Source organism: Amblyomma maculatum, chromosome 2, assembly GCF_055883805.1.
Source record: "Amblyomma maculatum isolate TAMU_Amacu chromosome 2, ASM5588380v1, whole genome shotgun sequence".
Lineage (NCBI taxonomy): Eukaryota > Metazoa > Arthropoda > Arachnida > Ixodida > Ixodidae > Amblyomma > Amblyomma maculatum.
Window position 1 is genome coordinate 211,950,170 of NC_139345.1, and position 14,468 is coordinate 211,964,637.

The 14,468-nt window shown below is 43.8% G+C and overlaps 1 protein-coding gene across 2 annotated transcripts in view; it reads left to right on the top strand.

The window, feature by feature from the left end:
• mEFG1 (mitochondrial translation elongation factor G 1) overlaps positions 1-14,468 on the top strand; it is a 138,268-nt gene that overhangs the window by 95,587 nt on the left and 28,213 nt on the right. For both annotated transcript variants that reach the window (XM_084595693.1, XM_084595692.1), the window contains 2 exons: positions 4,137-4,289; positions 5,561-5,653. In XM_084595693.1, the coding sequence (XP_084451819.1) occupies positions 4,137-4,289; positions 5,561-5,653 (246 nt within the window). The remainder of the gene's footprint in view (positions 1-4,136; positions 4,290-5,560; positions 5,654-14,468) is intronic.

Sequence of the window (14,468 nt, forward strand, 5' to 3'; positions counted from 1 at the left end):
ACGCGTCTTGAGGTCAATAAAATCTTGCCTTCACTGTTCAATTAAAATAGGTGCAGCGAGATGCCGCTTGTGCAGACGTTTACTTGTAAAACAAGCCGCCACTTTTTCGACGCGCATCCGGGAGGCCGAGCTGGCCAAGCTGCCGAGCTGTGACGCAGCACTGTCCCATCGTCCTAAAATGCGCACATGCAATGCAATCAGTATCCCATCGAGCACGCACAGTCTTCGCCTTGCTGTAAAGCTCTATCACAACCAGCAGAATGAAAAACTGACTGTTTGGTACAGATAACTCACTTTGCACGCAGCACGCAACGTTGAATGTTAAACGGGGGCCAATGATTCACCCACCGCGTGGGTGAAAAAGCTTCGGTCTGAGCCATATCTAAGCTTTAGGCAACTACGCAGCGGATACTAAATGACCGATAGGTCAGTAAAAACAAGTTAAAATATTATTATAAATACGACACGTTTTTTTCTTATGCAAGCTGCATTCATTTCTGCATGTGAATATTATATTTACTTTCCAGTCCTTTGCAGTAATCTTATTTTTTGTGCTTTAATATTTTGCCACACAGTTCGCAGGGGCCTTTTGCATTGTTCATCATCATCATCTTTGAGTTGATGCCGCTGGCAATGGCAGCTGCACGCGTTTTGTTCCAAGTAGCGCAACCAGTTGCATTGACCTTGCCTTTACCACCAGACTTAGCAGCACTCGGTGGAAGCCAACTTTACATAGGCCTTGGAGTTGTGAGGGAAAGGATACAGCGCATAGGAAAAAAAAAGTAAAACTGTCTACGAACATGGAAAGAAGGCGATGTGGTCCATTCAGAAAGTAAAAGAGAATAAAAGTGCAGCGAGAAATAGGGAACAGAAGAAACGGCTGAACTTTCACTGCAGTGCAGCACGAGGCAGAGGTGGAAAGAAATATTGACGCGGCGTGTGTGGTCTAGCAGCACTTGCCTGCTGCATGCATTTCTATAAAAGACAAACAACGGAAGATGATGCCGTGTTCGTGCAAGGCTTTGATTTTAACATGAAATTAAGCACACTTGTATTCATAGCTGCGTTGCGCTCATGCGTCAGAGGTACTTCCACAAGATGCAAACAAAAAATCGTATAACTGAAAGAAGAAAACTGCTTGGCCAGATGATGAGAGAGATGGAAGGAATTTTAAAGTGTTTTTTTTTTTTTTTCATTAAGCAACAAGACGTGCTCAGTAAGTAGCCATTCAATTAGCAGGTAGTACCTTCAGGACCATGTCATCACCAACAACTGATATAGCAAATATGATTTGCTGTCGTAGTAACGTCACTATAAAGGGGTTCTACTATATTGAAATACATATAAAAAATGTGGAGGAAAATGTATTTTCCGGAAAAATAGGTGATCCGACCTTCCTGATTTTGAAAAACGTAACTGCATAATGGGACACAAAGGCAATTAGAATTGAGATCTTCACTGCATAATAGTATAGATTATACTCCCGGACAACTTTTTCTGGCTATGCAGCTAAGGCTACAGGGGCAGAGCTTCTGTCACGATATTACTACACCAGATAGTTATGGCACATCTGGCCCCAGTTACGGTCTGTTTCAGTTCAACCTTTGCTTGAAATTATAGTTTCAAAGCCACTGCGTTGAAATGACTTTTTTTAGAATACTTAAGGCCTAAGTGAACACAAACTTGTCGGTTATTGAATAACGTGTTGTGTGTTGCCGAAACAAGCGCATTGTGAAAGTGTACAGAAGCCGGCTGGTAGATGCAGCAGAAGCAGCGAACACACTCTTCGTGAGATTCCGGACATGATGGCGCAGCCATCCCATTTGCTCAGCATAATGCACTGATTTGAAAATGCACTACACTAGCGTTGTACGGCTTATGTTGTAGTACAATCACAATGTAATAATTACGTGAATATTTCCCTAATGGTATAATATTGCAGAACTGTGAAATTTATGAAGGGGCTATATTCTGCTGAGCTGATGCATTTTGGCTCTGTAGCTTTGGCTGCATAGCTAGAAAAAGTTGTCAGGGAGTGTGGCATTTATAGAGATCAAGTATGCAAAGCTCCTTTTTCGAGCTCTTGCAGAATTCAACGTTTTTCTAAGTACGGAAGAGATTTAATAACAAATCCAGTTTGTAGAAGGCAATGACGAGCCGGGATCGCTTCCTTGTTTCTGGATGCTTTGCCTCCTTACACCAGTGCCGTGTGGAGAAGCCATTGGGATGCCTTACAGTCGCCATGTTTTTGCTCATGCTGCATACGCCACACCCGGCCCTGTAAGCAAATAGTAGTTGTAGTTATCAAATGCTTTACGCCTATGCCCTAAGGCACTGCAAAGAAACCACCTCGTTCCTCCTCATGAAGTCATGTTTCCGCAGGAACAGATGCCTGGTATTGGCTTTCTTTTATGTTTCGCTCCTTTGCCCCTAGGCAAGAAAGCAACTGGTGGGTGAGCGCTTCTGAAAAGTTTTTCATGTCGCAAGCGCTCGTTAGCCTATGTTTGGTTGATTGTAAAGCATATTATACGACCACAGTTTGTCAAAATGTCGAATTATAGTAACCGGGAAATCGTGTTATCCAGGAATGTATTAACCAGGAGAAAAATAGTGTAACTCTCTCGGAGATGTTTTACTGCCCGCAATTTTGAGTCTATGAACTGGGAACGCATCAGTGAGGTTCTGTATTTTGCTGTATGTATGGGACTGTGTATATATTGTCTACATTTGCTTTGTTCTTTTAATGTTTTTTAGCCTAGTCTGCCTGTGCACATTAATGTAGGCCTTACCTTCCAATTGTAAACAACTTTGAGTGGAGCATTTGTATAAGTCTATCTTCTTTCATGTGAACATTGTTTCCTTGGGCTGTAGTCATGCCTGAAGGTATATCGAGCTTAACTTTTGAGAATATGGTTTGGACATTATGGGGTTGTAACAGGGGGATAAATCCGTTTTCCCCGCTTAGTCGCGGCTGACAGCCCAAACTGCCGACCCCACCCAGTGATCGCGCGCACTCCGACCACTGCGGGCCGTGCTCTTGGGAACAAAGGAACAACACGTGCTGACAACAAACAGGCATTCATTGCTGCAATAACGCCAGCTAGCAATAAAACACGCTACTGAATCTAGGTCGTTCGACTCACCAGCAGGGCTACGGGTGAATGTTCGCCCAAGCTAGGGCAGGGGATAAGCTCCGAGGCCGGACAGAGCGACCAGGCGGGAAGAGCCACTCAAGGCTTCGCCTCGCCGGTGACTGCGGAGCGCCGCGAGGATGCGTCCGCTCGCGTTGAGTTCCCGATGGCAAAGAAAACGCTTTCCAGCGTGCACAGGGGGGAGTGCTTCCGTGGCTACCCAGCTGCTGCGACGCTGGTGACATCTATCGATGTTAACCACCAATGCTGGCGCTATTTCGCAATAGCTCGAGTAACTACCGGGGGGAAAGTCGAATTTAGAGGGAAAGATGGGAGATCGTTTCCCACTACATTGCACGAGCACGTCCACCTAGCATCCACATAATTGCGACCAGATACAAAGGCTAGATTACTCACAAAAAGAACTAGGTCTCAAAAAAGACTGAAGCTGTGAGATCACATGGAATAAGATTGCTTGCCCATTTGCAGTGACATGGCAGAGATATTTGATGCCATTTTAGGCTTGGTGTTGCATTTGTGATCAGTAATCTGCTCACATGTGCTGGCCAGAGCTCTGGGTTCTGGGAAGAAGAGGGTAAATGGGCTCTAAGCGCAAAGAAATTAAATCCAAAAAGCCTTCCGCGGTCTTCTGATGGTAGGCGTAATGAAGCTGCTCTTTAATTTTAGACTGGCAGGGCAAGCCGGACTCTGCGGTTTGGAGGCAGACCGCATGTGGTACAGAGTGCATTTGGATAGTTTATTTCTGCAAAGAACAGTGGCAGGCAAACTTTGGTCGCTCCATTGCACAACATGAGTGCACCAGAATGTGATGTAAAGACACCGGTGCACTACTGGAGCACTTCGGTGTGTGGCTTGAGTGCTTTGGCATATGAAAGAAGCACACCGCTGCACGGCAGGAGTGCACTGGGCATGTGATGGAAGCACACTCGTACTCGACAGGTGCGTACCTGTGCATGACATGCTTCTTGTGTGGTCCTTCCCCAGCGCATGGCTCGTGAGTACAACTGCCCTGTGGCCCTGGGTAAGCCTAAGGTGGCCTTCCGGGAATCCCTGACGGCCCCGTGCGAGTTTGATTTCCTGCACAAGAAGCAGCATGGTGGCGCTGGACAGTATGGCCGCGTCATCGGCTACCTTGAGGTGAGTGGGGGAAATTTACACATGCACTAAGTTAGCCTGTGGTGTTATGGGCTTTTTTTTTTAAGTCACTTGGAGAATTTTTACAGTGTGCGCTGGGGTCGATATTCTGGTCGTAACTCGTATCAGGAGGGCTTTGAGGCAGGAAAAGTATTAAATGAGTTAGGGAGTAAATGCAGATTCATGACGTCCGATTTAAAACTGGGCGTGGGCTGGGCATATGTATGTGAAGAGAAAATCTTCCCTCGGGGTTACAAAGTGGATTCCAAGAGAAAGGAAGCATGAGAGAAGGCATCGTAGAGTTGGATGGGAGAATGATATTGGTAAGTTTGCGGGAAATAAATGGATGCAGCTGGCGCTGGACCGGATTAATTGGAGGAATATAGGAGAGGCCTTGGCCCTTCAGTGGCTGTAGTTATGCTGATGCTTTCAAATCATGAGTGGCCCTAAATGATGCTTGATAATTGTGCCATTTGTTGGCATTATTGAAGTCCTGGAATCATAGTGAGTCCTTGCGAGGTAATATTTTTGAACCACAAGCCCAGACTGTAATTCACATAGTTGTGGGACAGCAGCAACAGTGCTCTAGTGCCACATGTTCATGCATGCGTGATACCGCCACCATGTTCCAGCCTGTGGGCTCAGGATGTCATGCCTACTTAAAGGGAATGCATATGACCGAAGCACCTTGTCAGAATGCAATGGAAAGAGAAAATTTCGCCTTGTATCAATGGAATTGGAGAGAATGTTATGCGCTAAATGGAGAATATTTACTTCATTCCCACATGAAAATTCATGAGGAGCTAATATGAATAACATGTTAAATTGGGCGTGTTGGTACATGTCTTGAACAAATATATGGCAGTGCAAAGAAACAAGGACAAAATGGGACGACAAGGATGGTGCTGAACTTCCAACCTTTATTGCGAACGAATCGCGTGAACACATTTGTTCAGGCTGATATGAAGGTGCATTTAGTTCTGAAACATTGGCCCTGTTGATGCAACATCATGTGTCTGTATCATTTGTGTAGCGTTCTGTTGTTGAATGCATTGTTTGTTTTTTGTTCTAAAAGGTGCCTGTTATATTTTGCTGGCATTCACACTTTCTTTGGTGACTTTTTCTTATTTGAATCATGCCGCTGCTTCATAAGAAGGTGAATAGCAGCACAGTGGCACTTTTGTCTTTGCTGGGAGAGCAGGCAAGCGGCTGCTCGGCCTGTAAGGGATGGAGGGACCCTTGATCTCCATAAACATGGCTTCCCTCTCTTGCAGCCTCTACCACCTGAGCGCAACACGGAGGTGGTGTTCCAGGATGACACCGTTGGCACCAATGTACCCAAGAACTTTGTGCCCGCCATTGAGAAGGTGCGTCTTCTGCAGCCCCTTTCTCATCCCTAGGTGTTACAGTGCATCTCTCCAGTTGCTTACTCACACCACGACAGTGCTGACCACGCTTGACTGTGGCACTTATTGCCCCTTGCTGGGTCATCTGTTGCTAGTGCTGACTTTTAATGCCTTTATACTTAGGATTCAAAATGCGATGCATCTAAGTGTTGTAAGCTTTTCGAGTTAAAATAAAATGTAAAAAGGAGAAGCGAATGAAAACTAATAAGAGTGGGGCAGCGCTTTTCATTTTTCTTTCAACTCGTAAGGAGGCGAGAATTGCTGTGCAAATTTGCAGTGTGCCATGGGAAAAAATTAAACTAAAACTAAAGCCCCGTCGGTACTCTTTGGGCACAGTTTTTCCAAAAAGTGTATAGGAAAGGAGAACAGGAGATGGTAACTTTTTAGACTTACTGTTAAACACCAAAGGAAGTCCATACAAGCATTAAGGAGCAGTTCCTGCGGGGCTAGTCCTTCCCTGCAGCATTTATATGAAACGACACCATCAACATGCATGGCTATAGGCTGCAGGGCAGCATTTCACTGTCATGTGGCACCCTCTGAGATACTTTGTCTGCTACCCTGGGAAATGGTCGAAAACAAGGCACACATTTCGATAGTACTGGCAAGTAAAATGCAATTTTGTGATGTCTTTCCATTTTAAACTTTGTAAATGGAATAACTTTCATTCTGCATGCTCAATTCACTCAATCTTTTTGCACTGTTGTTTAAAATTCATCGACGATCCTTTTAACCTGGTAAAGTTCGAGAAAGTCTTTTCAACACCAAGAATACTTTAATGCAGTCATCATATGCCACCCTCAGGCCTTATGCAAATTCTCATTGTTAACTGTGTGGTTAAACAGTCACAGTAAACCATATTTCTTTATCATGCAGAAAACTTAAGGCAAAAAGGGATTTCACAATATTTTACGACAAAAACGTTTCTTCACACCAACTTGCCCTTAGGGTTACCATGAGTTGTTAGATTCCTAAGGAAATGCTATGAACAAAGTGTAAAATTTTGAAAAATAGAAGTTCACCAGCACAGCACGGATCTTTTCAACCCTATGTTTGGCATGTGATAGCCTCAGCTGCTTGTGCATCTAAAACCAGCCAGGCAAGCAACTGGCTAAACCAAACCTAACCTTACCTCTTTTTATTGATTAACATAGCAATGCCTTCGTTTAAAAACACCAAACACATAGCTGTACCTCCACCTAGAAACACTGTCAACATAGACAAAATTTTCCTCCTTGTATTTCTTTTTTGGGATTGTGCACAAGAAAATAGTAAAAATGAAACAGAATTCGCCTATGCTTAGTAAATCATTTATGATTGAATTTATTCTGCCACAGTTTTGGTTTCAGGTTGCCCAATGGCAGTTTGCATCATACCGTATTTACTCACATAATGATCGCACCCCTGAATTTTGAGGTCAAAATTCCATTTTTTAATTTCCCCACGTAATGATCGCTTTCATGTCCGCACTGTTATAGTGGCAGCCGCCTGTTGGCTGATCTGCAGTCATCCCGCAGTGAATGCATTCCGACGAGTTCTCATTATTCTTTGATTAAAACGCGCTTTGCGGCGTTCGCCATTTTGCAATTCGGCGGCGTTGCAGCGTGCTTTGTGGTTTTGTGTGAGTTTACGCCATTTCACCATGGGACGGTATGCCAGTTACACCGCTGCGTTCAAGCTTAAGGCTGTTGACTATGCACTGGAGCATGGCAACCGCGCTGCTGGCAGGCATTTCGGCGTCGACAAAATCAGGATACGCTATTTGAAGAAATAGTGCAAGAAGCTGATGGCTGCGAACAAGACACGGCGGGCTTTCCGCGGACCCAAAATGGGCAAGTTCCCTCGTGTTGAGGAGGCGGTCCTAGAATATGTGAGGGACCTGCGCAAGGATGGTTGTGCAGTGTCATTAGAAATGATACAGACGCAGGCGCACACAACTTCCAGGAAGCTAGGAATTGCCGCAAAGGATTTCCGTGCTCCGGTTGGACGACTCGCTTTATGCGATGGAATGGACTTTCCCTAATGCGGCGGTCATCGTTGTGCCAGCAGCTCCCATCCGCATATGAAAGCAAAGTGATAGACTTCCATCACTTCGTCACTATCACTAGGCTTCGTGAGAAAAGCGGTTACCTCATGTCGCAAATTGGAAACGCCGATCAAACTCTACTGACGTTCAACATGCCCCGGAATACAACTGTGAACGAGAAGGGTGGTCGGAGCGTCCTTGTGAAGACGCCTGGCGCAGAAAAACAGCGATGCACCGTCATGCTTACTGTGACGGCCGATGGGTGGAAGCTGCCACCATACGTCATCTTCAAACGGAAGACTATTCCGAAGGGAAACTTTCCCCGTGGCATCCATATACGTTTTCTCAAATGGGTACAAGCCATTACCCGGCCTGGTGCTTGGCTTCCTAGGGTCCATGGCTTGGGAAAGGAGCCTACGGCCTCAAATCCCAACCACGGGGGGGGGGGGGGGGGGGGGGCTCACTGCAACTCGACCTGTACCACTGCTGTATGGATGACTGCAGACCTGATGGTCGACTGGATTAAGACTGTTTGGGGACGAAGACCAGGAGCACATCTGCTTTCCTCGCTTTTGGTTTTGGACAGTTTCAGGGGTCACCTTGTGTACAGCGTGCGTGCTAAGCTTAAAGAGCTGCGCACGGACATTGCAGTGATTCCTGGGGTCTGACTTTACTGCTGCAGTCTCTCGACGTGTCGCTGAACAAACTGTTCAAGGACAACGTTCGAAGACTTTATGCAGAGTGGATGGCGATGAGCCAGCATGATTTGACGCCGAGCGGAAAGATCAGAAGGCCATTCATGGAGATGTTTTGCTCGTGGATCGCAGAAGCGTGAAGCAGTATCCCCGATGAGGTAGTGGCCAAGAGCTTCAAGAAGACAGGCATATCAAATGCTTTGGATGGAACGGAAGATGACTTTCTGTGGGATTGTGAAGATGCTCCCAGCGACGACACTGCCATTTTTGATGATGAGTCGTGCAGCAATGAAAGCGAGGATGGCGAGGATTCAGACTCGGATTAGAGTACTTACGAGAAAAAATAAATGGGCATTGTGCACTTCATGTGATACTTAATGTGCATCTTTATTGTGAAGGTAAGCCTTACTCAACTTTTATTTTTGGTTGTAATCGAGATATCTGTTCTAAGACGTCTGACCTGCAACTTGTTTGCATTTTCGGTGCTCAAAATTTTTGTGGAAAATTTACCCCGCGTATGATCGCACCCTGAAATTTGTGTTTTTTTTTTTTTTTTTTTTTTTTTTTTTTTTTAAAGTCCACAAACACTGCAGCTTGTTGGTTCAGTCATTCCAGCTTTTGGAGCAGTGAAGTGTTAGAGTTTATGTAAATTATAAACTACAAAGCAGTGAATATGTTGCAGCTTTTCTATGTGTATGTCACATGATTTCATATTCACTTGTGACGTCAGAACCTTTGTTCTGCAACCTGAAACCTAATTTGAAAGTACGGAGTAAAAACATTTGTTGAATGCTGCCTACTTTCATCTGGTGATCCATGTTTACTAATATCATATGCACAGTTCCAAAGTTACAGTAAGAAATACGAGTCTCAACACTGCAGTGCTCCTTTACAAGGACGCTTAGTCAATGTAACAGTGCCACCTTTAAAGAACACATAATGCAGCAGTGCCCCCTCGAAAGCATTTTTACGGTGTACTCTTTATCTTTTTGTCATTATGCACATGCCCTTGAGTGCTCCATTTTCTTACTTATTATTTACCTTAGATTTTGTTTCCTGCTCAAGCATGCGTGGTGTATTTTTTCGTATTGTTACGACGGGGGTAAGACGTCAGAGCGCTGAACAAGACGATAGGGCAGGGAGCTCAGCTGGTCAAAGGCAGGGCGTTCGGCACAAGAGTCTTTTTCCAACGTCTTTTTCCTTCACTTGTGTTGTAAGCTTCATTCTCTTCTGTACTGTACAGTATGCTGTTTATGCACCATGTTATCTATGTCATATTTTATTTTCATCCACATTTTTAGTGCTTGATTTCTTCCTTCCATTCGGGATTTTTTCTCTCTCTCTTTATTTATTTATTTTTTGGTAACATGCTGCTCGAATTTTCAGCTGAATATCACAGGTTAAGAGGTGCTCGATTGTATTAGACTGGCAGCTTGTTCTACACCTGTGCTGAGAAAATTTATTTTGTGTGGTCGTTGTATCATTGCATATTTTCTTTTTTTTAAATTATTGTAATGCTTTTCTTGCTGTCCATTTGTTTCCCTATTTTGTTCTGCCCACTCCTGCCTAAGGCCCAGGACTGACGGCGGCAGTATCTTGTAAATAAATAAATAAAAGGGCACCTAATCATGTTATCAGTACCACTTTAAAAGGGCAAAATGTTGCAGTGGCCCTTTCCAAGGGCACTTAATGTAGCAGCGCCCTTTTAAAGGACTATAGACACCTAATTTTTGGTTCGTGTTTTATCATTTGTAATGATGCCCAGGACATTACTGTACACCGATCACCATGTCACATTCGCTTATGACTGCTGAATAATTTATAATCGAATTTATTTTCTCACCTGTTTCGGTTTCGATTTCAACAGCCGAGCGATGGCTGTGGCGTCACAGTCAAGTCTAGGTCACGCGAGAGATGAAAATACAGCAATTATTGCTGTATCATTTGAGTTCACTACAATGATAAATCTAGCCTACCTCAAGAACAGGAGTCATTACAAGTGAAGAATGAGCGATTATATCGCAGTTTTTTCATGCTGCACGTCAAGACATGACTGTGATGTCACAGCTATTTCTTGGATAACGAAACCGAAACTGGTGAGAAAAAAAATTCAATTATAAATTATTTAGTGGTCATAAGCGATAACTGTGCGGATCGATATACAGTAATGACTTAAGCATTATTAAAAGAAGAAAAATGCCGCAAAAATTTGGTGTCTTCACCAGTTTAATGAGGTCCTGTCAATAGCAGTGCTTCTTTACAAGGACACAACATAGGAGTGCTCCTTTACAAGGTCACAACGTAGTAGTGCCCTTTAAGAAGAAAATCAGTGTAGTCCTTTACAAAAACACTTAATCAGCGTAGCGGTGAGTAGTTAAAAGGACACTTAATGTAGCAGTGCTGCTTTACAAGAACACCTAACATACCACTGCCTCGTTAAAAAGGATATTTAATCATAGTAGCAGTGCTCCTCTACATTTCACTTCACTTCACTTCACTTTAATACTTAAAGACCCTCGTTAGAGGGTATTACATAAGGGGTGGGGCGCACAGAAATGAAAAACAGAATAGGTAACATATATGTGTAAATAAGTTATACAAATACAAGATTTTCACTGCGCAAGTACACGTGTGATTCGTTCAAGAAATAAAGATGGACATGTGATAGCAGCAAGTTCTCGGGGAAGGCCGTTCCAGTCGTTGGCAGTCCGGGGGAAGAATGATGAAAATGTAGTGGTGCGGGCGCGAGGTCGGGACACTTGCTGCTGATGACCGGTGCGGAGGGAGATACGTGGTGGGGGTGCGCAGATGTAAGGTTCCTGTCGTAGCTCGGAGTAAAAAAAACTTGTGAAACAAACAAACTAGCAATGTAGCGACGATGAGCAAGGGTAGGTAGGTTGGACTGTGATTTTAAGGATGATATGCTGATATCAAAAGAATATGATGAATGAATGAATCTAGTTGCTCGGTTTTGAACTGCTTCAATTGAATTACGCAGATATGCTTGTTTCGGAGACCAGATGGGAGATGCATATTCTAATTTTGATCTAACTAGTGATTTGTATGCGAGGAGCTTGACATGCTGAGGTGCAGAGCGTAGGTGATGCTTTAAAACTCCTAGTGTTCTGTTAGTGGATGATATGATGTTTGAGATATGCGTATTCCACGTAAGATCCTGACAAAGATGAACACCAAGGTATTTGTATGATTGGACAATGTCGAGAGGAACGTTAGATATGCTGTAGCTGAACAGGAGGGGGTAATGGCGACGATGAAACGACATATATTTACATTTACTTGTGTTAAGTGTCATTAGCCATTCATTACACCAGTCTTTCGCACGAGTTAAATTATTTTGAAGGGATTGTTGTTCGAAAGTGTTAGTGACTGTTCTGTAAACAACACAATCGTCAGCAAACATCCGAATATGGCAATCTAAGCAATTAGTCTAGCAGTTTGTGTTTAAAAGGTAATTTAACATAGCAATGCTCCTTTACAAGGACACTTATTCAACATAGCAGTGCCCCTTTAAGACCTAATCAGTGTAGCAGTACACAGTTAAAAGGATATGTAACATAGCAGTGCTTCTTTAGCAGGACGCTTAGCATGGCTGTATCCCTTTAAAAGGACACTTAATCAACATGCACTTGAAAGAACATTTGACTTATTTATTTATTTTATTTTATTTGCAATACTGCTAGCCCCAAGGTAGGAGCCGTGGCAGGGTGGGAATGACAACAGTGAACATCAAAATAGTAAAGGCTATAATAAAATAATGTCCAAAAGGATAAAATACATGAAACCGTAGATACATGAATGGAATAGCAAAACAAAGAAGTGACTGTAAATGACAATGACTAAATTTCACACACTACGTTCAATGAATGCCTGAAATTGTTGGATGTCTTCCACCTCAAACCACGCACCATCGAGGCCGTTCCACTCCACAGCCGCAAAGGAAGCAAAGTAAAAGGATTTCTGCATCTCGTAGCATAACCAGAAGCAAGTGTGACAAATTCATGAGTGTTGCTACTTAATTTGCCTTTTACAACTTTAAACAAGAAACGCAAGCATGTTATCTTATTTCTGTTTGATAATGCAATCAAACCTGCTCTATCCCTGAGTTCTGTCGCATTAGTTTTGCCATATTGATTCAAGATAAACCTGACTGCTTTCTTTTATTGCGAAAGCAATACTGCTAGCACTTTCCTGCCGTCGGTGGAGGTCGTTCCTTAGCTGCGGCGCACGACCACGTGACAGCGTGACGTCACGACCAGAGGAGAGCAGGGGCCCCAACTCGTCTCTTCGGCCGTAGTCGTTTCTTCGCTCGACGCGGCGGCTACCACGTGACGGCCTCCTCGGCCCGCCGCGTGAGGGCGCTCGCTAGGAGAGGATAAACGGGGGGCCGCAGGCTCGCTCCGCTTAGTCATGTCTGAGGAGTTGTACAAGGTCGCTGCAGTGACGTGCTGCGCGCAAACGCCGGCGCCGTGCCGAGAAAGCAGATTAAGAAAGGCAAGAGCGGTTGGCTAAGCAACGCGCCTATGCCGCAGAATGGCGAGCCCGGCGACGTTCTACAAGTTCAGTGAGCGAGAGTAGTTTCATGGACTCTCTGAATGCCGAAGAATGTCAAAGCATGTTCATTGGAATAAACAAACAGTAGAAACGATGTTGTGTCCACAGTAAATCTTTTAGTTGCACAAAAGGCGAAGCCATACCAAATCATCAGCAGAGCCAAGCGCAGCCAGGGAGGTATTGCTTTCGCAATCACTCAGGCTTAACCAGAGCTAAGCCACAGCAAATTTTTTTTTGTACCTTTTCCACTTTATTAATATTAACTAAAGTAAACGGATCCCAAATTATATTGCCATATTCAAGAAGAGGTAACACGAGAGATTTATACGCTAGCAGCTTAACATCCTTTGACGAGTTACGGAGACATCGCTTCAAGTAATGTAATTTTGTCATGAATTTATTAACAATGTATGTATAATATGATGGTCCCAACACAAATCATGAGTTATGTGAAGACCTTCAGTTCAGTTCAGTTCAGGCGTTCAGTCGTGTCCGACTCTTCGTGACCCTATGGACCATGTCACGCCACGCTTTCCGGTCTCTCACTATCTTCTTAACATCACATAGCTTCATCTGCAATGCCTCGAGAATGCCATCTAACCATCGCGTTCGCTGCCTACCCCTTCTCCGGCGACCCTCAACCTTTCCCAACATCAAATCTTTCTCCAGCGACTCCTCTCTTCTCATCCTCCAAAGTAGCTGAGCTTTAACTTTAGAATTTGACCCTCCAATGAGCAGTCAGGGTTTATGGTCGACAATATTGACTGATTTGATCTTCTGGCAGTCCAAGGAACTCTTAAGAGTCTTCGCCAGCACCACAATTCAAACGCGTCAATTCTTCGGCGGTCAGCCTTTTCCACAGTCCAACACTCGCATCCATACATCACAACTGGAAAGACCATAGCACGGGTTATACGGATCTTGGTTGGCAGACTAATGTCTCTGCTCTTTACTAGGTACTTATATTCAGAAGCTCGTACAAGTTGGTTACCGTGAGCTGAATAGTCAAAAATCAGTGGACACTTCTTATTTGTCACAATTAAAACAACACTTTTGGCATAATTTACACACATCTGTCAGGTATCACACCACTTCAGAAGCCGATTGAGGTCAGTGTTCAACTTAACATAACCTTCTTGTGAATTAATAACAGAATACAATACATAGTCGTCAGCATATAATCGGAGCTTTGCGCCACAACCATCAACAATGTCATTAATAAAAATTAGAAAAAGTAAAGGTCCTAATACTGATCCTTGGGGTACCCCGGATTCAACTGGCAAAAATTTAGAAGGAAGTTCTCTATAAACAACATATTGGTGTCTAGATGTCAGGTATGCTTGAAACCAGTTACAGAGTATAGAATTTTTTAATATGCTACGAAGTTTAATTAGTAGTTTCGAGTGAGAGTTATTATCGAATGCTTTAGCTAAGCCCAAAAACAATGCGTCTATTTGGCTTCGGTCGTTTATAGCAGATGCAA